Source organism: Vicugna pacos, chromosome 8 (genome assembly GCF_048564905.1).
Source record: "Vicugna pacos chromosome 8, VicPac4, whole genome shotgun sequence".
Taxonomy (NCBI): domain Eukaryota; kingdom Metazoa; phylum Chordata; class Mammalia; order Artiodactyla; family Camelidae; genus Vicugna; species Vicugna pacos.
Window position 1 is genome coordinate 77454239 of NC_132994.1, and position 20676 is coordinate 77474914.

The window sequence follows — 20676 nt, forward strand, 5'->3', positions numbered from 1 at the left end:
TGAGACGTCAATTAATTGGGTCCGACCGAGGAAACAGGCTGAGGAAGGTCCCCGGCTGCCAGGTCAGAGGCAGGTTGGAGGCAGCTCTGCACCCAGCTCTCACCCCACCTCATCCAGCATCAGGGCAGCCCTTAAATCAATTTTACCTGGCATTTTCTATCATATCCTTTCTGATTTCTCATAAATTATAAACGTGAAGGATGCTTGCTGCTGGAGGGGCCTGCGATGAGAGTGTGGAGGCCAGTGTTCTAGGACCTTTGTGTCTGAGGCTGTTTATCTTCCTGCGGGAAATCTAACACCCAGCAGGGATGAAGGCCCATGGGAGATAAACGGGGTGTGTGCTGGTCCCCGCACTGGGGACCCTGAGTGCTGGCTGCCCCCGGGACCCTGAGCTGATTGTCCTGAAGGCTTCCTGAGACCCTGGTGATGGCCAAACACAAGTGCGAGGCCCCCTCGTCTCAGGTGGACACAGAGCATCTCCTCCGGTTTCGGGGAGCAGCTCGCACTGGGGGAGGTGAAAGCAGCCCGAGGAAGACCAGAGGAGCAGCACTGGGCTCAGGGGCTGAGGCACACGCCAGGCTTCCCCCGTACCGGCCCGCAGCCCCGAGGCTGGACTGGGACGCGTGCAACAAACACGAACGCAGGAAAGCGTGACCCCAGCACGTCCCCAGACCCTCGCGCCCTCAGCTCATGCAGCGACAAGATACGAAGGCTGCGCTAGGTATTTTTCATGACTGTAAAACGGCCTGACCTAGAGAATCCCTACTTTCCCCCCTAATTATCCACTTTCACACACAATTAAAGCAAATTGTAGTCAAACCTCATTAATTTACAGACACAGGAGTAGGGCCCATCGAGTTCATTAAAAATCCGATTTATGATGTATGTTGAGAGAAATTCAACTTTCTCATCAGTAAAGTCAATAGAGCGCATGTGACGGATCAGAGGCAAATGACACAGAGTCAGGCGTTCCGTGGGAGGACGCATGGGCTCCTATCCTAACAGGAGTCCTCTTAAACGGAAGTCATGAAACCCCTTCGCACAAAGCAGAGGTCTGGGCGGGACCCGGAGGTGCTCGCGACGCTCCTCCGCGCTGTTCTGCTGTGTCGCTATTTACTTTTGGGGTTTTGGTCTTGCCTCTCTAAAGCTGGGGAGTGTGCACTGCAGGACTTGAGAGGAGGCTCTCGAAAATTTTCAGAAGGAACTCAGGGCTTCCTACTCCAGCTGCTGTGGGTTGAATTGTGCACCGTCAAATGCATGCATTTAAGCCCCGAATCCCAGGATGCCTGCGTTTGGGAATGAGGCCTCCAAGCCAGGGCGTAAGCAGGGTTGAGTGAAGTCGTGCAGATGGGCCCTCACTTGGCAGGATTCGTGTCCTCGTCACAAGAGACCCAGACCTCTCCCACTTCCTCCCTTCTCAGTCACCCACAGTCACCCAAGAGGAGGGGCGGTGGCCCCCTGCCAGTCAAGGGGACACTGGGCCGCAGGGGGAAACCCACCCTGCCCATACCTGGATCCCGGACTCCAGCCTCCAGAAGTGTGAGGAGTGAATTTCTGGAGTTCGAGCCCCTCGTCTTTGGTGCTTTGTCACAACAGCCTGAGCAGACTGACCCGTGGTCACTGCATGGATTTGTCCAGCGTCCTTTGAGCCAAGCAGCTCCTGAAGCCGGGGCTCTTGGCTCTGCCTCACCCGACACCTGGCACGGCCTCACCCGCCACTCCCCGGCAGACTGGGACCCCCCGACCAGCCTGCCTGACAGCCCAGGATGCCCCTCACGCCCAGCGGCTCTTCAGGAAGACGCCCCCCCGCCCCCAGCCTGTCACCACTGCGGTGGGGCTCCCTTCACTGTGGGGCACGGAGGTTTCCCGGACTTCCCTCCACAGACGGCCAAGGAGTCAAGCGAGGAAGAGCAGCCTTTCCTCGTGTCCTCAGTGACCGCCCCCCCCAATCCCCGCCTGGCACAGGCCAGCGCGCAGGTCACCAGATGAAACACAGGCACCTCCGTCACTTCGATGCCAGAGAAGCCACGGACAGGGTCTGGGTCTCGCCAGCTCAGCCGTGCTAGTCTGCGTGCGGTGCTGTCACACACTGCGTCCCACCGACAGAAACGCTTCCTGGAGCCTCCGATGTCCGGCTCCCGGGCCCACTGCTCTGTCTGGCCACCCCTTCCCCCAGGAAGTCTGAACGAGCACTGGAGCTGAGACAGGGGACAGTGGTCCACGTCCACGTCCACGGGCCGTCCGCGAGCTGTGAGGAGGGCCACACAGGAGGGAGCGGGGCGGGGCTGGGTCTCCACTCACCCCGTGAGCTGAATGACCTGGACGCCCTGCAGGAACCCGCAGGCCCTGGGGACACACGTGGACAGGAGGACATGGCCTTTGTCCTCAGGGAGCCAGGGGAGGGAAGCCTCCCCACGACCCGGCCCGCCCACGTGCGCTGGGGGCAGTTCTCAGCCCCCTGTGGGCCGGGGCGGGCGCCTGCTGTGCCGGCGCTGAGTGTGCCCTGCCTGGCCTCGCACGGGCGGGGACACTGCCCCAACCTCCAGGGCTGCTGCCTGGTTATGACGGAGACGCTTCCACCTGGTCCTTTCTGTCCACCTCGGGGCCGTGGGCTTTAGGGCTGGGGCATGACAGTGAGATTCCTCTGTGTTTGCAGTAAAAACGCAGATTCATCTGACACTATATCTTGTCTTTACCTCCACTTCAAAGCAAAAGTCAAGTATCATCTCTGGAGTGTTTCACAGTAAAATTAAAGTACAGAAAAGCAAACAATTAAAATGGAATGAAAAGCCAGCCGTTTATGTAAAGTACAAAAACAGCAAAACAAAAAACCTTTCAGAAGCAGTTGGCGGAGGGGCGGGGCCGGGGGGGGCGGGCAGCGCCTGGAAACAGCCTAGGAGGTTTCAAGGACCGAGTGCACAGGTTTAATCTGCCCTGATGACAAAGATGCACTCGGTTTGTGAAAATCCACCAAACTCAGGATCTGAGTTCACTTTCCTGCACAGCATATTGCCATAAAGAGTGAAAACTGAAAAAAAAAAAATCAGTGGGACAGAGGGCCTGGATATCAGATTAGAAGACCCAGCTGCTCCCCCGTGTCCTTGGTGACCCGCCCCAGCCCTGCCCAGCACAGGGGGCTGCAGCCTCGGTCTGCTGGGCAAGGCCGAGGCCAGGGGTCCCAGTGGTTCTCAGAAGGGCCACCTTCGGCACAGCAGTCACGTGCACACGTGTGTTAACGTAGCTTGCATCGCTAAAATGTGAAACTGGCAGAAATACACTGTCGCTCCATTCGTCTCTTTTCCTCAGGCACCAGGCAGTCCGGGACCACTGCCCACTTCCTGGCACCGCCGCCCGCGCCCTGCACCTGCACAAGTGAGCAGTGCTTGCTGGGCACGGCTGGCCAGGTGCGCATTTGACATGTTTTCCTTTAACCCTCTGGAAACAGCATCCGTGTGCACTGGAACGTCCGTGTTTTGTCTCCCTGTCCAAGGCTGTAACTTCCTTCCCTTTTATGACGATGTTTGAAGTGATTTTTGATAAGGACAGATCCAAAGTCCTCCCCTCTTTCAACATCTTTCAATTTCAAAGACGCCTTGTGGTGGAGGTTTCGGTTCAGATTCCAAAAGTTCCGGTGAGATGCCGGGGGTCATCGTGGCGATGCTAGTCGACTTCCTCCAGCACCCGACGCAGAGTGTGTGCTGAGACCCCAGCTTAGGTCATTCTCCTCAGCACCTTAAAAGCCGCCCGTATCTGACTCCCCAGAGCGCCTGCTCACCCGAAGTCCTCGGCTGTCCGTCAAGCGGACGCTCCCGCCTTCCCTGCCCTGATTCCTTTTTGTCTTCTCCACTGCACCTGTTAACACAGGCCGTTCCACTGTTACACGTGATCTCAGAGGTTCCTGGAGGGCAGGAATCAGGTTTCCTCCCATTGCTTGGCTACCGTCCCGTGTGTGCCCTGCCTGACACAGAGTCTCTGTGTGACAAACATCAATGGACGAATAATTGTGGTTACACACAAGCCTGGGGAAGGTGAACGCCCTCCACAGGGTTCTGTTGTTCGGCACATGGAGCATGCTTCTTCCGCCTTCCAGAGCAAAATTGTTCCCCCGAGCCCGAGGTCACCATAGCTGCAGCAGGCGTCCGCATGACAGCTTCCTTAGGAACCTGCCTTGTAGGTACAGAGGTGGCTGAGAAAACAGCACACAGGGAAGCAGCCCTGTGGCAGGGAGGGGCCGTGACACAGAAGTTTCATGTGTCTGAGGTCCTCCAGGCCAGGGCCCCATATAGAGCTTTACTGTTTCCTACCACATTCAGCAAAGGATAAGGGGCACAGGTCAGGACAGGAAGCACGGGTCAGGAAGGCGAGCAAGGGTCAGGAAGGGGAGCAAGGGTCAGGAAGGGGAGCAAGGGTCAGGACAGGGAGCAGGGGTCAGGACGGGGAGCAGGGGTCAGGACGGGGAGCAAGGGTCAGGACGGGGAGCAGGGGTCAGGACGGGGGGCACGGGTCAGGATGGGGAGCAGGGGTCAGGAAGGGGGGCACGGGTCAGGCTGGGGAGCACGAGTCAGGATGGGAAGCATGGGTCAGGACGGGGGCACGGGTCAGGACAGAGGGCACAGGTCAGGATGGGGGGCACGGGTCAGGATGGGGGGCACGGGTCAGGATGAGAAAGTGAGACCACAAGGAAGTGGCCATGGCAGGACCTCCTGTGCTGAGGAGTGTACACACCAGAAAACTGAAGAGATGGGAAAACCTTGACGTTTCCACAGAGTCTGGACCCAGGGCGGGGTCTGGATGGCCCCCGGCCGCCTCTATCAGGCACTTCTGGCCTATTCTTGTCCGGACAGCATAGTAACCCACTGCTCTCAGATAACAAAGATGGTGTTCTTCGCATTTTGTGTCAGAATTGCTTATTCCCCAGCCATAGCCACATCTGTCCTAAATGTAAACAGGTGTAATAGGAGCAAAGGTGCAGAAACGTGTCACAGACTGAAAAGGAAGCTCAAATCTTCTCTTCTGCAATACACTGAGCATCACTTTCAAGGGCGTATGTTCTATGCTGAGGCTTGAAAGAAAGATCTCCAGAAACACTTAATAAAGAGCCTGTTCAATGAAACTAAACATCAAGTGTAATTTAGTGGTTTGGATGCTCTCCTTAAACAGAAGTTACAATAAAATGTTTCGACAAAGACGTGCTATTTCACGTGGGTTAATATTTCATGATTTCCCTGTGAAATTTTTACAAGAAGCTCTGGTAAGAAGTTTTAAACACTGTAAACTCTTCTGGGGGCAGTAATGTCACATATGATCACTATCCAATACTGGCAGAGGTCAGCAGGCAAGGCTGCCATCACACACGTTAGCAGGGGTCTGCCTGATTTTCAGATGGGAACCGGAAACGGAAGAGATCGTTGTCTGTCAGTAGAATTTACCACCAAGGACGCACCATCGTCGGTCCCGGTCACTCTGTGATGGCAAAGCCAGGGGGACCACTCGTGCCTCAGTGAGAACGAAGCCTCAGTGTTCTCTGTGTAATCAGTTCCTAGTCCTCTCGTCTATTTCCTGTGAATTGCAACGAGGAAACACAAGGCAGGATCAGCGAGCCATGGACATTCTCCGGCTGCATCTTTTTTTCTTGCAAACACTCTGTGCTGTACAAGGTGTGGTTTTGAGGGGTAACACCCAAATTAGTCACAGATCCCCACACCCGGGTATGACCCGGAAGTGAAAGTTTCTGTCTGTCATTGGAGATACCTGGGCCGCTGACTTGAGCTGAGAGGAAGAGCGCCAGAGAGCGAGCTTCCTTTTCACCTGGCTGTTTGTCCCGTGGATGTAATTAGGATGTGGAGCTTGACCTAATTACAAGTACCAACTGAAACCTGAAAAAAATAGTTCGATGAGTTGACAAATATTTATGGTAAAAAAAAAAAAAAAAGCTTTCGGTGTCAGAGAGGAAGGGAGCATATTTTTGAGGAGCGAGCATTTGCCCAGGGCAGCTGGTACCTCCCGCCGTCTTCACGATAACCTGAAGGTGGGTGTCGGCGACAGGAAGTGGCGCAGTTTCTCCGTGCGCGCAAGCCCGGGCACCACGGATGCTGGCAGAGGACACGAGCCCCCTGGTTCAGAGACGGAGGACTTCACCACTCCCAGCACAGCAGGCTGCATGAGTTTCACGTCTGCCTTTGCCCCTCTTGGTCCCCTAGTCCCTTGGGGGTGACGCAGAACATCCCCGGAGGTGCTGCACACACCGTGGGGTTGCATACCAGCTGACCACCCCTCCCCTACCCGAGTCTTTTATGTTCAGCTGCAAACGACCTGCCCTCTGCCCCAGAGAGAGACGTTTGTACAAACAACAGTGAACAACCTGCTCCTGGCAGATTTGATGGAGGAAGACTCTCAGTCTGCCCCTGCTGTTTGCTCTGCCACCATCCTGGGAAAGACAGTTGTAACAAAAGCTGTCAGTGTGTCCTCTCGACAGACGTGCACAAAGCAAGAGAGCCACGGAGAAGCATCTCCGGACAGTGGCGGTATTCCAGTTATTACAGATTTGTGAACGAAACGCTGGAGAAGGCATCCAACCTGCTCAAGGTCACAGAGCTTCAGATGAAGAATCAGGATTCCAGGGCAAGGGGGTCTGGTTTCCAGCTGCCCTCAGTCAGGCAGCTGGACAGCATCTCCACGCAAGAGAGCAATTCGCCAACATACAAAAGGCACTGCCTCCACGGGCCCCCTAGACTTCCACATTAGCTCCATCAGCATGCAGGTTTCTCAATGGCAGACCTGTTCCATCAGCCCTTTGAAACAGGCCTCACTGTCTGGCACGTTTTCACACGTAGACCAGGAAACACAGGAAGTGCATCAGGAGAATCAGAGCCATCGCGGGGACAGGGCACGTCCTCACTGTGGTTGGGGGATGGGGCATATCCTTACTGTGTTCGGTCCCAGCTTTGGAACACAAGACAGAGCAGGGGCCCCTCTGTCCCCTCGAGTCTTCAATCCTTCAGACCAGGCCACTTTTAATGTCACATCATTTAATACCTGAATTTGGGCACACCGTGCAATTTTTTTTTTGTAAGGCCAATAAGATTATGTTAATATTTTTGACAATTTGGTAACCCCAAATTATCAAATTTTAATTTAAAAAATTAATCTGACCTCTGAACAAATTTTCTAAGTCATTGTTATGTGTGCATTTCTGCAGGAAACACTTTTTTAAAATTGTATTTAAATGTAAAGATTATAATTCATTTCTAGACACGGATAAAGATTTTACATAATTGAAATGTATGGTTTATTCCTAATGCTGGCTACTGATTTACTTCTCAAATGTTTGTGCTATAGGTGCCCATTTAAAAAAAAAAAAAGCAAAATTGCCAAAATTAAATGGTCTTAAAAAGACTCAGAAAGAAAAAAGTAGCCAGATTTTTGCCTTAGTCTAACCACTTCAAGAAGTGGAAACCACAGCGGAAACCACTTTGACCAAGCATCTGACGTTTACTATACATGTGACATATTTGGGTTTCAGACAGGGCAGAAGCTTTTTCTCTAGCTTTATTGAGGTATCATTAACATACAGTAAATGGCACATGTTTCAAAAGCACACTTTTTTGAACTGTGACATATGCGCACTCCCATGAAAGCCTCACCACAGCGGGGGTGCTTCCGCGTGACGCGGCGTTCCCCTTCTCTCCTCTCCCCAGACGTATGTGTTGTAAATATTTTCTTCCAGGCTTGAGTAGACTCTTAACATCTCATAAAAACTCAGACATAAATGATTGCAAATGGAAGCTTCTCAGGTTGGCTGTGAAGTGTTACATTTTTAATTTACATAGAAAAGCAAGATTGATTATAGTCTATTTTTAACTGAAGCTTCCACTATAATAGTTAAGTCATACAAAAATACATTATCTGATTTTCAGTTATATGGAATAATTTAGGAGCCTTTTTTCATTGACTAGGAGTGCAGTTTAGAAATATCAGTTGTACAACATTATCCTGAGTCTGTTTTTTTCTCCTTTCATCAACATGAACTAAGATGAGAATGTTTCAATCTATAAAATTCATTATAAATATTGGCTCCTGATGAAGCACATTGGGGAGGGGTAACTAAGTCTAACACTGTCCTATATTGTGTAATAGTCATGGTTACATTTTTGATCATATAAAGAAATTACATGGTAATTTTTTTTTCATTTTAAAACGAAGTTGTCCTACAACGTGGATAAACCTTGAAAACATTATGCTAAGTGAACGAAGTCAGTCACAAAGGACCAGATACTGCATGAGTCATCGAATCATGAAATATCGAGATGAAACATCGAAAATCGGCATAAAAGTGGAAACAAGAAGGTCAGCGGTTACCGGGGCTGTAGGGGTGGGAAACCCAGAGTCACCATTAACAGGTTTGGGGTGAAAAAATGTTCTGATATTAGTGGTGATGGTTGCACAGCTCTGGGAGTATACTAAAGCCAACCAAACGGCACACTGTTGAAGGGGAATTTTGTGGTATATGAATTATATCTCAATGAAAACTTGCTGAGCTCTCTGAAAAAATCCATAAAGTCCATGTTCCTCTCCAGTGATGTGAATCTCTTTGTGTTTTCAACCAGATGCTCAGTGTTTCCCATAACTCACGGCCCCCTCACGTGACCGACGCTGACAAAGCTGAGACTTGGCTCTTTGAAAAGATTATTGAAACAGATAAATCTCAGGGCACAAATCTGTACTTAAAACGTCCCCACCTCCATTCCCTGACCCCAAAACAAAACTCCAGGCCTAAGTAAAGTCCATCAGATATTTAAATACAAGTGGGGGAGATCAGAGAAGAGAAATGGGGGGACACCTCCAAATATTTTTTATGAGACCAATGTAACTTTGGTATCAGAATCTAACAAGGACGTTATAAGAAACAGAAGTGATAGGCTAGCCTTCCTCCTGCATGTAGATCTAAAATCTATAAATAAAATATTAGCACATGGTAGCAAATCAAACACAGCAATCATAAAGAGGGTTCCACATCGCAAAATCAGGGGCACATTCCCGGGAGCAGCATGTTAACATTATTTTAAAAAAGGAAAATTATGTAATCATAGACATGATAAAGAAAAAGCATTTGAAATCACTTAAATCCATTTACGATTTAAAAAGAAAAACTCTTGGCAGCTAGGAATAGAGTTGTATTCCATTATAACAGTAACAGGTTTTTTTTAAAGGTAGGAATAAGGCGGAGCATCACCATTATGGTAAAGACTATTTAAAAACATATTTGATAGTGAAATGTTGAAACGTCTCCATATGAGATTAGGAAGTAAATGGGAATGTTTGGTATCACCACCGTCACTCATCATTACACTGGCAGTGCACTAGCCAGTGCACTAAAAGGGTTGGAAGAGAGATAACAAAGCTGCCATTATTTGCAGATTTATGATTGCGCTTGTAGAAAACAAAGATTATTATAATGAATAAATGAGTTTAGCAAAGTTGTTAAACGCAAGTCACTATTCAAAAAAAACCCAGATATATTTCTACACACTAGCAACAAGCATTTGGAAAACACTTGGAAACGTATCATTTCCAATAGCATAAAAATATCAAATATTTAGGACTAAATCTAAAAGAGAAGACACACAAGTTTGGCACGGATAAAACCATTCAACATTATTGAGGAAAAGTAAAGATGGTCTAAAAGGAGGTATACTAAGTAAAAGGGGGTATAATAAAATAAATGCTTTTATTATAAATATGTCAGTTTCACTCAAAGTAATCTATAAATTCAATGCCACCCCAATAAAAATCTCAGTGGGATTTCTGTGTGTGTGTGTGTGTGTGTGTGTGTGTGTGGTAATTGAGAGCTGATTCTAACATTTACTTGGAAACACAAAAAGTTAAGAAGAGCTATGATGGCTTTTTACAAAAAGAACACAGCGGGAGGACTCAGTCTACCAGATATCAAATTTATGATAAAGTTTCAGTAGTTAAGGCAGTTTTTTTGTGTAACGATAGACACAAAGACCAAAGAAACAGAATAATTAGTGCAGAGACAGACTCACACACGCTGGACACGATTTACGGTGTAAAAGTGCAGCTCAGGAGGGGAGCAGAAGGGTTTTGAATTTTCAATAACTGTAGGTCAACAGTTGCTGGGGCTTTCAGGATGTGCTATAGTTATAAATGTCCCCAAATATTGGACACCTGGTTTGCCAGCAGAAAACCCGGAGAATCTCATTTTGGACTAGAACCCTTTCTCTGAGTTAATTGTCACCACCCTCCAAGAACAGCTGCGAGATCTGATGTCTTTGCGGTTTCAACAAGGCAAGTATAGTTAAATTAAGTCTTAAATGATGAGAGTTTGGGCTCTTCCCTCCTCTTCTGCTTCCATAAATTAGTATCTGTTTATTGGCTGATACTGTAGATCTAGGTTTTTAAATTAATATTTTGTCACGTGTCACCTCTCATTTTGTTTTTTTCAACTATTAAAAATGTAAAAGCATTTTTAGTGAGTGGGTCATACAGACATGGAAGGCAGGCTGGATCTGGTCCACAGGTTTGCAGTTTGCCAAACCCTGATTTAAAATATTAACATTTGTTCACATTAGCTTGTACTCTAAGTGACCTTAGAAATAAGGCCTGCTTGTGAGGGTGTAGACTTGGGTAGAAAATTGAACAAGACTTAAAGTACTTAGAAAGTAACTTTTTAAAGCAGGAATTCACCCTGCTTCACCACTCCTCATAATTGCCTTGCTGCAGATAAACCAAATCATTAAACTAAAGAAAGTCGTATTTTGGCATTTGTTCTTGAATGGACAGCTCTTGATGGATTCACTATATTTAAACAAATAGTTTTTAGCTAGAGCATAATTCTCTTACTTGCAATGGGGTATATTATATATAAATACATACATCTGCTGGATATTTTGTTACACATACTCTTGGCTACAGCTCCTTCTAAAATTTTATTTTTCACTCTATTGCCAGTTTACTATATCCATAAATTGAAATTCAAACTGTAATCCTATCTTCCTTTTTAATAACTGTGTAGGAAATTAATAATTAAAATTGCTTCTCAAAAAAATCTTGTTATTGAACCAAAAGAGTCAGTTTCCAATAATCCGAATATGAAAGGGTAGAATCATAGAAAATTCTCTCATAACGAGCTGCCAAGATTAATGTTTTAACAGGTTCTAATTATATCTTAAGCTTCTCATGGGAATTACGACCACAAATCACTGAAATGACATGGTACCTAGTCCTGCTTTGTTGGTAACACACTCCTAAGCACACAGTGCCTTTCTCCCAGCCAAGCAAAAGTGTCATGGTCTCAGGACGCACTGATACATCATCATTTTAAAGAATTTAGTATTTAAACAACAAACTGCTTTCATCTAGTCTAAGATGTTAGTTACTCTATATTTATTTATTTTTTCCTTGATATTTAAATAAGTCTTCATTAAACAAACAAATAAAAAAAACCCTTGAAACCCAAACTTGTCATACATTTCCGGATAGTGAGATACTCGGGTCAAAGGTAATTGGAGACATTATATGAACAGATAAAATTTTTCATTCTGTGATTTTTCAACTTCTCTGATTATTGTTTTTTTAATTGATTTTTAATTGTGAAAATTCAATCTAAAATTTATTTTTAAAAGATAAGAATATTAGTATGTAATAATTTAATTGAATTATTTATATAGTTATACTCTGCCTTGTTAACTACCTTAAAAAATAAATATGTATCCCTGTCTTATTTAAAAGAAATCAAACTTTGGTGAAAATACTGGGCAGAGACATTTATCTGTGAAGTCTTGTAATTATTCTACAAGTCACAGAAAAATAAAAATAAAATCTTATTCTCTGAAATTATTTTAAGTTCCATGTGTTTTCTATTCCCAGAAGAGGAAATAACGTCAATGCAGAGGCCTGGGGAACGGTGCGTCCGTATCATGTGGTTCACTTACCTTTCACAATTCTAACCGTCAGATCATTTAGACGAGAAAACTGGGCTTCAGAAAGACAGTTGGGCCTTAGTAGCCAAGGGCAGTTTGACATTCAAACAGGGGTCTGGTGACTCTGAGCCCGTGGTCTCCAACACGCTGGGGTGTGACTGCCAACAGGGGACAGACAAACGGCACTGGGGTCCAGTGAGAGCAGCGTCCCTGCGGGTGTGGCCACCAGGGAGTGTTTCAAGGGAGTGTGGATCTAGGCCTGGAAGTTGATGGTACTGAAGCCAGGCCAGCTGCCCCCGGTAATAAGCAATCCCAAATTTCAGTGCTTAAAGCCCGCTGTGGGACCCAGTGACCCCCAGGGTCAGCCGGAGCTGAGCCTCGGCTGCTTGACTTTACAGCACCGTCACTCCCACGTGGGCTTCCTGCCACCGCAGCACTGGAAGCGGCTGCGTGGTGACTCGCTGGCTTGTAAACACCACCACCCAGGAGGGACAAGCTTTGTTTCTACACAATTTCATTGACTGACCCAAGTCACAGGGCCACGCCTGACCACACACGCCTGCAAGGTGACATTCCGGGCGCTCAGCAGAGGAAAATCGAAACCAGTCAACAGCGCTAACATCTAAGGGAGATGGTGGGATTCCAGCTGGGGGTGTGAAGGGGCGTTCCTGGGGGAGGGACGAGGATGCGCAAAGCTGGCAGGCAGGGAGGCAGAAGCGGGTCTGTAAGATGTAGGGGACTGCGTGGAACTCACATGTGACCAGTAGGAGACTACATGAATGAACTGGGCTAAGTCCACGTGGAATGCTAGGGTTTTACTGGGTGAACATGGACACGGTCAGAGTGTTAGGAAGACTGGGAGAGTCTGAATGGGGGACACAACGTAGTAAAGAACCCAAGAGGAGGGGATTCTAACAGAACTGCTAGGGTTAGACCAGCAGAATCTGGAAGATGAAAGGGAGGAAGAGTCAGGGACAACACTAAGATCAGAGTGACAGGCTCTTAAGCCAGGCTTTCAGAGGAGGCAGGTGATGGGGCTGGGAGGTGGCGGCAGGGAAGGAGGGGGACACTGGCAGCAAGACTCGGGTGAATCCTGCAGATGGACAACAGCTGGAAAGGTGGCTTAGTAATTCAGGAGAGTGAACACTTGTTTCCTCCCACACCTAGAATGCAGAGTTTAAGCATTTACGATCTATAATGTACCAAATTCATTATAGACAGTGTTGTAATGAAAACAATTACAATAAAATGGCCAAAACAACAACAGTCAGATATTTGTCACACGTTCTAAGGCTTAACATCCTCCCAAGGCTGTAGAGGCTTATGTTCTGAATGAATGGAAGTTCTAACATAGTGTCTTTTAATAATTAAAAATATGCCTAAAAAGTTAAATGATTTTAACTTAATTAATGACTTTTCTTTTTTCCCCCACATGCATAAACGTGAATACTCTGTACTGTTTCATTCCTATCCAAATCTATTTAAAAAAAACTGTTCTGGACTTTCTGTTACATTTTTAACCACTGCAGTGCCAATGTTCACATCTAAAATGAAGGCGTTCCCATATCCATGGACACTTGGGGGAATACATTCATGTGTTTACTTGAACTTGGACCTTGTCAACAGCTCCATAAGGTGGGTAGTTTAGGTTAACAGTCACCATGAGGTTTAGTTTTCACTGGAGGAAACTGAGTCTCAGAGCTAAAAGGCCCTGTTCATTGTCCTATAATTCGGGCCAGGGATGGAGCTCCACTTGGGAATTTGACTCTTTCCCCAAAGCCACTTTCTCATTCTAACACCTCTGATCACATGCATAAAATTGACTGCCATGCTCCTTCGGTGACATAACAGAACCAGTCTCACCCAGGAGAAAGAAGAGGTGTGATGTTGGAAAAGTCATAGTCTCAAGGGCAGAAAGGACCTAAACAGTCATCTAAGCCGGTAATTACCAGACCCGACTCTCAGAATCACTTAGGGAGACTTCAGCTCTCCCGACCCCTGGACTCACCCTGCATTCTGGTTCTGAGTCTGGGACTGTGCTGAGGAAACACTCAGGTTCAAAATGTCCTCTGAAATGTGAACACTGAGTTGCTAGTTGATGACTTTACGGAATTATTGTTCATTTTCAAGGTGGGATAATGACATTAGGAAAATGTGTATTTTTAATAATCCATCTTCTGAAGATACAGCTAAAACACTAATGAAACAATATGTCTGATTTTTGTTTTAAAATAACCCAGGGATGCAGGAAGAGGGTTAAGGGAACATGAAGCAGGCTGGTGGTGACTGCTGGAGCTGCGTAGTGAGTGGGGAAGGAGAAAAGCTCCCCAGGAAATCCTGATGATCACCAACACTGGGAGTCACAGATCTGACCCTCCCGCCACACACACACACACACACACACACACACACACACACACACAGCTCTGATTACAGAGGTTCCTGGTAACCTCACTACATCTTAGCTGTATTGCTGAAGGGCACACACCTGCCTGCGCCACAATGAGGAAACAGCTTTACTGAAATGGGGCATCTGGATACAGAAGAGTGAGCAAGTGGCTAGAGGTGAGTGTTCTCATACATGGTTTTCACCCCTAAAAACCAGGGGCCTATTTTCTGAGCCCTCCTTTTAATCCTACTCTTTTCCTCCATTTCGAGTCCACTCCCAGGGGACGTGTGACATCTCCACTTTGACCTTTACTCTAAGGTTTCACTACTTCCTATCCAGGTGTGGATTTGCTCTCATTCGTCCTGCTCCGCATTTGAAAGCGCTTTTAACTTGAGCCCTGTGCTTCTTACATTCTGGAAAATTCCCAGCTCCTACTGCAGTAGTCACACCTCTCTGCCTTTTCCTCTGTGCCCTTGGAATTCTGATCACATGAGACTGAACTCTCTCAACTCTATTGTTCTTGTCCCTTACAGACTTATTTTTAGAAATCTTTCTTTCCATCCTACTTTCCAGATGTTTCTCAGTTCTTTCCCTCTTTCTATGTGTTTTTATGTCAACCCCAAATCGATCACTTCTAGGATTTCTAACTGGTTCCTTTAAAACATGTTCTTGTTTTTTGCAAGTTGTTTATTGTGAAATTTCTGATCTCTTTTGATGGATGTTACTCCATCATATGTTCCTAAACATTTATTTAAAGCTTTTTTGAGAATGTTGCATTATCTTTGTCTGGTATGAATTCATCATTACATCACTGCCTTTGACGGTCCTTTAGCATTTGGTTTCTGCACGTGTCTTGGCACTTGGGGATTCTCAGCTCATCTAGGTGGGGGACTCTCTCTTGGTCTCTCGGGGCCTCTGGCCTCTTTGCTCACTCCCCGCTCTGGCTCACGAAGGCTTGGACTTGGTTCACATGGGGCCTGCCTCCTGGAGCAAGTTGTGTAGTGTTGACTGGAGGCACCCCAGTGTAGCCACTGCAGGGCTCAGCTTGGTTCCCGGCCAGAAGGCTGCATCAGTATTTTCTCTTCTCCCTGTGAGCACTTTGGTGCCCACGCCCGACAGGAGCCCAGCTGCTGGCACGACCCACCTGCTTTGGGCCCCTGGGTGCAGCGGGATGGCTCCTCCAGCCCCTCACCACTGTGTACTTCTGTCCCCAGACATCGAGCCTCCATGATGTTCACGTTGTTTCAGGCGCCCTCTAAACTGACATTTTCTTTCTTTTTCATCTGTCACTCATGTATATTTAGAACAGGCACGTCTGTGTGGTGCAGGAGCTTTAGGGCACAGACTTACACGATCATCATAACAGAAGCCTTACCCAAGTTTTTCACGTCTCATGGAATTACTGCAAATGTCAACAGCAGTTTCAAAAATGCTTAAGTTGCCCTGCATCTCCAAAAGCAAACAACTGTAATTTCGTACTTCTGATGTCCAGAGATGCTTGTGGATAAAGAGATTCAGGCTGGGGGAAGTCCTGGAATGCCCACCTCTGGGTTTCCCACAGACAGGACACTTCTCAACCCTTTCTTCTCTGGTTTCTCTTATTTTCACTGCTGATAAAGCACTTAAGAGTACATGTTCCCTTCATTTGGTATGTGTTTTTATTTTTTTAAATACAATTTAATGGGAGTTTGCATTTGAGAATATCAGCTTTCCAGCAAAATTATATATATTCTATATCTTAACATATATTACACATCATACAATTTTATATAATAAAATTTATATACATACACATACTTATATGTATATAAATAATGTATTATAAATACATAAATATATATATATATACATGCCCATTTTTCTAGCAGAAAAGGACATGAGACGCAGAAGACAACAGTTGATATATTTGCACCATTTGTCTCCTCAGGTCTATTAGGTCCCCGAGCTTCTTCCCGATGCCACCTACCGGACCTGGGAGCGGCGGGGCGGGGTTATTACGCCCAGCTCCTGCTAGGACCCAACTCCCGTAGTGTCTCCTGCACTTTCCTTTCGCTTCCGTTGTGCCAGTGACGGCCAGCTGCCAGGGTCAGAAGGAGGCCGCCCGGGGGCTCAAGACCTCCATTGTAGGAACGAGGTACACACCTCCCGGGTCTAGGCCCATCGCTGGGGACTATCATCGAGGGAAAAGAGAAAGGCCGATGGAAACCTTCCAAGGCCCCCACGCTGAGGAAGCTGACCTTGTGAAGATGGCTCACTCACTCGCCGCCAGACCCTGGGGAGCTGGCCAGCGGGTGGGCACCGGGCACTTGTGGCCCAGGCGGGGCGACCGGTTACACACAGGCTACAGGCAGAGCCCTGAGCTGAGCTCAGTGCTGGGAGCGGGGACAGGGCCAGAAATCAGTGTGACAGGCCTGGACATCAGGCGCCTCAGACAGAACCAGGTATCATGAAGCAGTTTTCCAACACATTAAAGGGGAGGGAGTGCCGTTCACAGGGCATGATTCTCCCTCTAACACACATGCGCGCGCGCACACACACAACATCTAACAGAGACATATACACAAATACACTCGCATCTAACACAGACACACACACACACAGGCTATCTTCCATTTATTCAGTGTAAGTATCTTGTTTATGTTCGAGATCTGGCCTTTTTCTGCAGCACCATCTTGGGTTATAAAATGCTAGAGAACACATATAACCACAGAAGCCTTTCTGAGTTAGTAATATATATATATATATATTTTAAAACAAGATTAAATTCCTATTTTAAGGGCTTCTATATCTCTCCTTTCTCTGAAATCTTGTTTCCTGAGAACTCCATCAGGTAATTTAAAATTTAACTAAATATCAGGAACATGGGAATACAAAGAAGAAAGATCTTAAAGATACATTTCTCCAGTAAAGTAGCACATACCCTGCTTACTTCATGAGGCTTAATTCTCTGGAATGCCTCCTTTTTAAAAAGCTAAATTAACCACACTGACCTTTCTAGCCATGGGTTGGACAAAGGAAGAGTTTGGCTACTTAATTTTCTAGATTAACTAAATTAACTGTTATTTGCTTAGGCTACTAAGGAAGATAGTCTACCTTAGAAATTCTCCCATGTGAACTTCTATTATATCCCTTTACTTTAATTTTTGTTTAAATACCATCTGAGTTGACATCTTCTAGTAAAAGGTCTTATAAGAAGCTATGGACAATTACAGGATGAAATATTTTAAAATTTGGTTTATTTACTGAAATACAAAATATATTGATGGCTAGAAAATGACCTATAGGTCATTAGAGTTGATAAAGTTAGATACAGTTAATACATTTGTATCATTTTTTCTTCTGAGATGGATTAAGCTCTTGATCTTTTTCGTGGCATTTTCTATTTTCCAGAGCCTGTGCAAATGGGGGCAGGAATAAGGTTATTTCATTTGGTTGGTCTGAGAACCTGGTTTTCAGAATTCAAAAAATACTTTAAAATGTTCAAAGCTTAACCAGCGTTTTCAAAACTATCATTATTTTTCTTATATATTTATCCCCATTACATGATACTGCAAGGTTTTAAGTAGATTTATGTTTCAGAGACATTTAGAACTATCTGTAGATCAGTGCTGATTGAAGTAAGTCTTAAGTTTCTCAACAGCGTAACTAAAAATAAAATAATGCTTTTAAAAAAGAAAACAGTTACATATACAAATTGGAAAGTAAGTGCTAAAAAATGGACTCAGATTAAAAAAAATCTTTTCAACCTCACCCAGTGCAGTTCTTTTACCTTCAGTCATCTCTCATCCCACAACTCAGTTTCTCTGTCTATACAGTGGGCTTAATACTAAATCCCACATGACTGTATTTTTATACATCATTTTTTGAATAGCACTTAAATATGATTTCTTACATGCATCAGAGCTCAGCGGTGCCCAAGAACACTGTTGAACAGGAGACGGATATCATGCCTCATTCTTCTTATCATGTGGTATCAAGAGTGACATACAGCAAACCGTATTTTCTTGGGGCCTTAAACGATGACAATTAGTAGAATTTGAAAATTTTCATGGCCTAAATATATGCCGGTTCTAAGAGTCTTCGTGATTTAAGAATCAGGTATTCTATGGATTCATCTTGCTTTTAAACCTCTGTCAATAGACTAATGTTGGTTGAGACCTAGTGTGAACTGCAGACTCAGACATCACTCAGACGTAGTATCAGTGGGGATTTTTAATGAGAGGCAGAAAGGCAATAATTCCCGTTGATTTAGAGCCGCCTGTGTGTCCTGCACGATACAGCCGGCATTTTGTGTACGCTACATATTTTTATTAGAAATATCACACTGCAGGGACGCAGTATTTATTTTCCAGCAGTACTGAATTCTCTACGTGTACTTCCTTGGACACCAGCAATCTAACTGCCAGCTTTGCAGACGAATTCTTTGCTCTAAGAGCCAAGTCGTTCTAGGTAAGAGCATCACTGGGAATAATGCTGCTAGAATTCAGCTGACAGTGCAGCTGACGACCCACATGGCGCGTGCATGTGTGTGCGCGCGTGTGCGTGCAGGACCTCGCCAGGCAGTTCTGAGCTGCACCGACACGGCGACGTCCACAAACAAGCGACAACTCGAGCGGATACAGCAGCACAGGAACTCAAAGGCACGGAGGAGCAGAACTATGCCGAGGGTCCCAGGAAGAAGACTGGAGACGTGGAAGCCCCCGCTCCCCGCGGCGCGGGTTCAAACCCGCCGGCCGCCCGCGCGCAGCGCGAGGCCACCGAGCACAGCCCAGCGGGACGCAGAGCTCGGGCGGAGAGCAAAGCGCGTCCACGCGGGAGGAGGCCACGTAACCGCAAAACAGGGGCTCTGTCAGCCCGCGCCCCCACCGCGGCTGCGGCGCCGCGAGGAGGGAGGCTTTGGTGACCGCGCGTGACTGATCCGCCGGGGCGGCCCACCTGGGAGCCTGCGGGGCGCGGCCTCCGCGCGGCAGGGGCTCCGCAGCCTGGCTTACTATTTTGGTGGTGGGGGGGAGGTTAGGCAATTAAAGAGAAACGCCTAATGAATAAATATTCCTAAATTGACAAAACCTGCTGCTGAAATGAATTTTAGGTCCCCACAGGCACCGGGACACACAGGCTCCGAGGCTGGGGAACCGCAGCATTTCCCCGCGTCCAGAGGCCCCCCTCCTCCGACGGTCACTGGGTGCCGCGCCCTGTGGTCGGGGGTCGGGGGGGCGCAGACTCTCAGAAGACCCGTCTTCCGAGTGGACACCCACGAGGGACGCGCGACGCCCGGGGCCGCGGTCCTGGGTGGGGGGCGTGGACGGTTCCCGGACCCCGCGCCCTCCTCACCCGCGCCGCTGGGGCCTGGCCGGGCGGTCAGTGCGCAGGGGTCCGCGCCCGAGGGGTCCGCGCGTCCTCTGTCCCTCCGGCCTTGACGGCCCGTCCGACCCGGTAGCGCCTGCATGACCCAGTACTGCCCATCCGAACCTAGTTCCACCCGCCCAACCCAGTACCGCTCGTCCGAACCTGGTACCGCCCAGTTACCGCCTGCTGGAGCCGGTACCGCCCTCCCGACCTGGCACTGCCCGCCCACCCCAGTACCACCTGTCCAAATCCGGGACCGCCCTCTGAACCCAGCACCGTCGGAACCCGGCCCACGGTCGGAGCCGGTACTGCCCGTCTGAAAGCAGCCCCGCCCGCCAGCCCGCCTGTCCCGGGTCCGGCGGCCCGGCGCGCGGGCGGGCGCAGCAGCACCTAGCGGAGGCCGGAGGTGCGGGCGCGGGCGCGCGGGCGCGGGGGCGCGCACGGCGGGCGGGGCGGGGCGGGCGGCGCGTGCGGCCGGGCGGGCGCTCGGGCGCACACCGGCCGGCGGGCTGACGCGGGGCGGGCCGGCTGAGGCGGCCGAGGAGCGGGGCCGGCGGCGGCTGAGGAGTCCGAGAGCCCGCGGAGCCCGAGAGCTGAGGCGGCCGAGCCGGGAGCGCGGAGCCGGGCGCGCGGAGCGCGGGGGTCGCGGGGCGGCGGGGCCGAGGCGGCCGAGCGCCGAGCCGGGCCCGCGGACGTTGGGCGCGCGGTCCCCCGCCCGACCCCGGCCCCGACCCCCGGGCGGCCCGGGCGGGCGAGCGCGGCCGGAGGATGTCGGCGGGCGGCCGCGACGAGGAGCGGCGGAAGCTGGCCGACATCATCCAGCACTGGAACGCCAACCGGCTGGACCTGTTCGAGATCAGCCAGCCCACCGAGGTAGCGCGGCCGGGCCGGGCGGCCCCGCTCCCCTACCCCGAGCAGCTCGGGCCGCCCCTCCCCCTCGGGGAACCCCCCTCCCGCGGCCTCCGCGCCCCCAGGCCCTGGATGGACGCGCGCCGGGCG

The 20676-nt window shown here is 48.5% G+C and overlaps 1 protein-coding gene and 1 long non-coding RNA gene across 6 annotated transcripts in view; one reads left to right on the forward strand and one right to left on the reverse strand.

The window, feature by feature from the left end:
• Window positions 1-17550: 17550 nt before the first annotated feature.
• LOC140697797 (uncharacterized) lies at window positions 17551-20068 on the reverse strand. Its single transcript, XR_012075139.1, has 3 exons — window positions 19918-20068; window positions 18224-18342; window positions 17551-17724 (listed from the first exon to the last, which is right to left on the reverse strand). It is a non-coding gene; the product is annotated as an uncharacterized lncRNA (long non-coding RNA).
• A 66-nt stretch (window positions 20069-20134) lies between these two features.
• Window positions 20135-20676, forward strand: part of AFDN (afadin, adherens junction formation factor) — a 126578-nt gene continuing 126036 nt past the window's right edge. For all 5 annotated transcript variants that reach the window (XM_072966220.1, XM_072966221.1, XM_072966223.1 and 2 more), the window contains exon 1: window positions 20135-20550. In XM_072966220.1, the coding sequence (XP_072822321.1) occupies window positions 20446-20550 (105 nt within the window). In that variant the 5' untranslated portion in view covers window positions 20135-20445. The remainder of the gene's footprint in view (window positions 20551-20676) is intronic.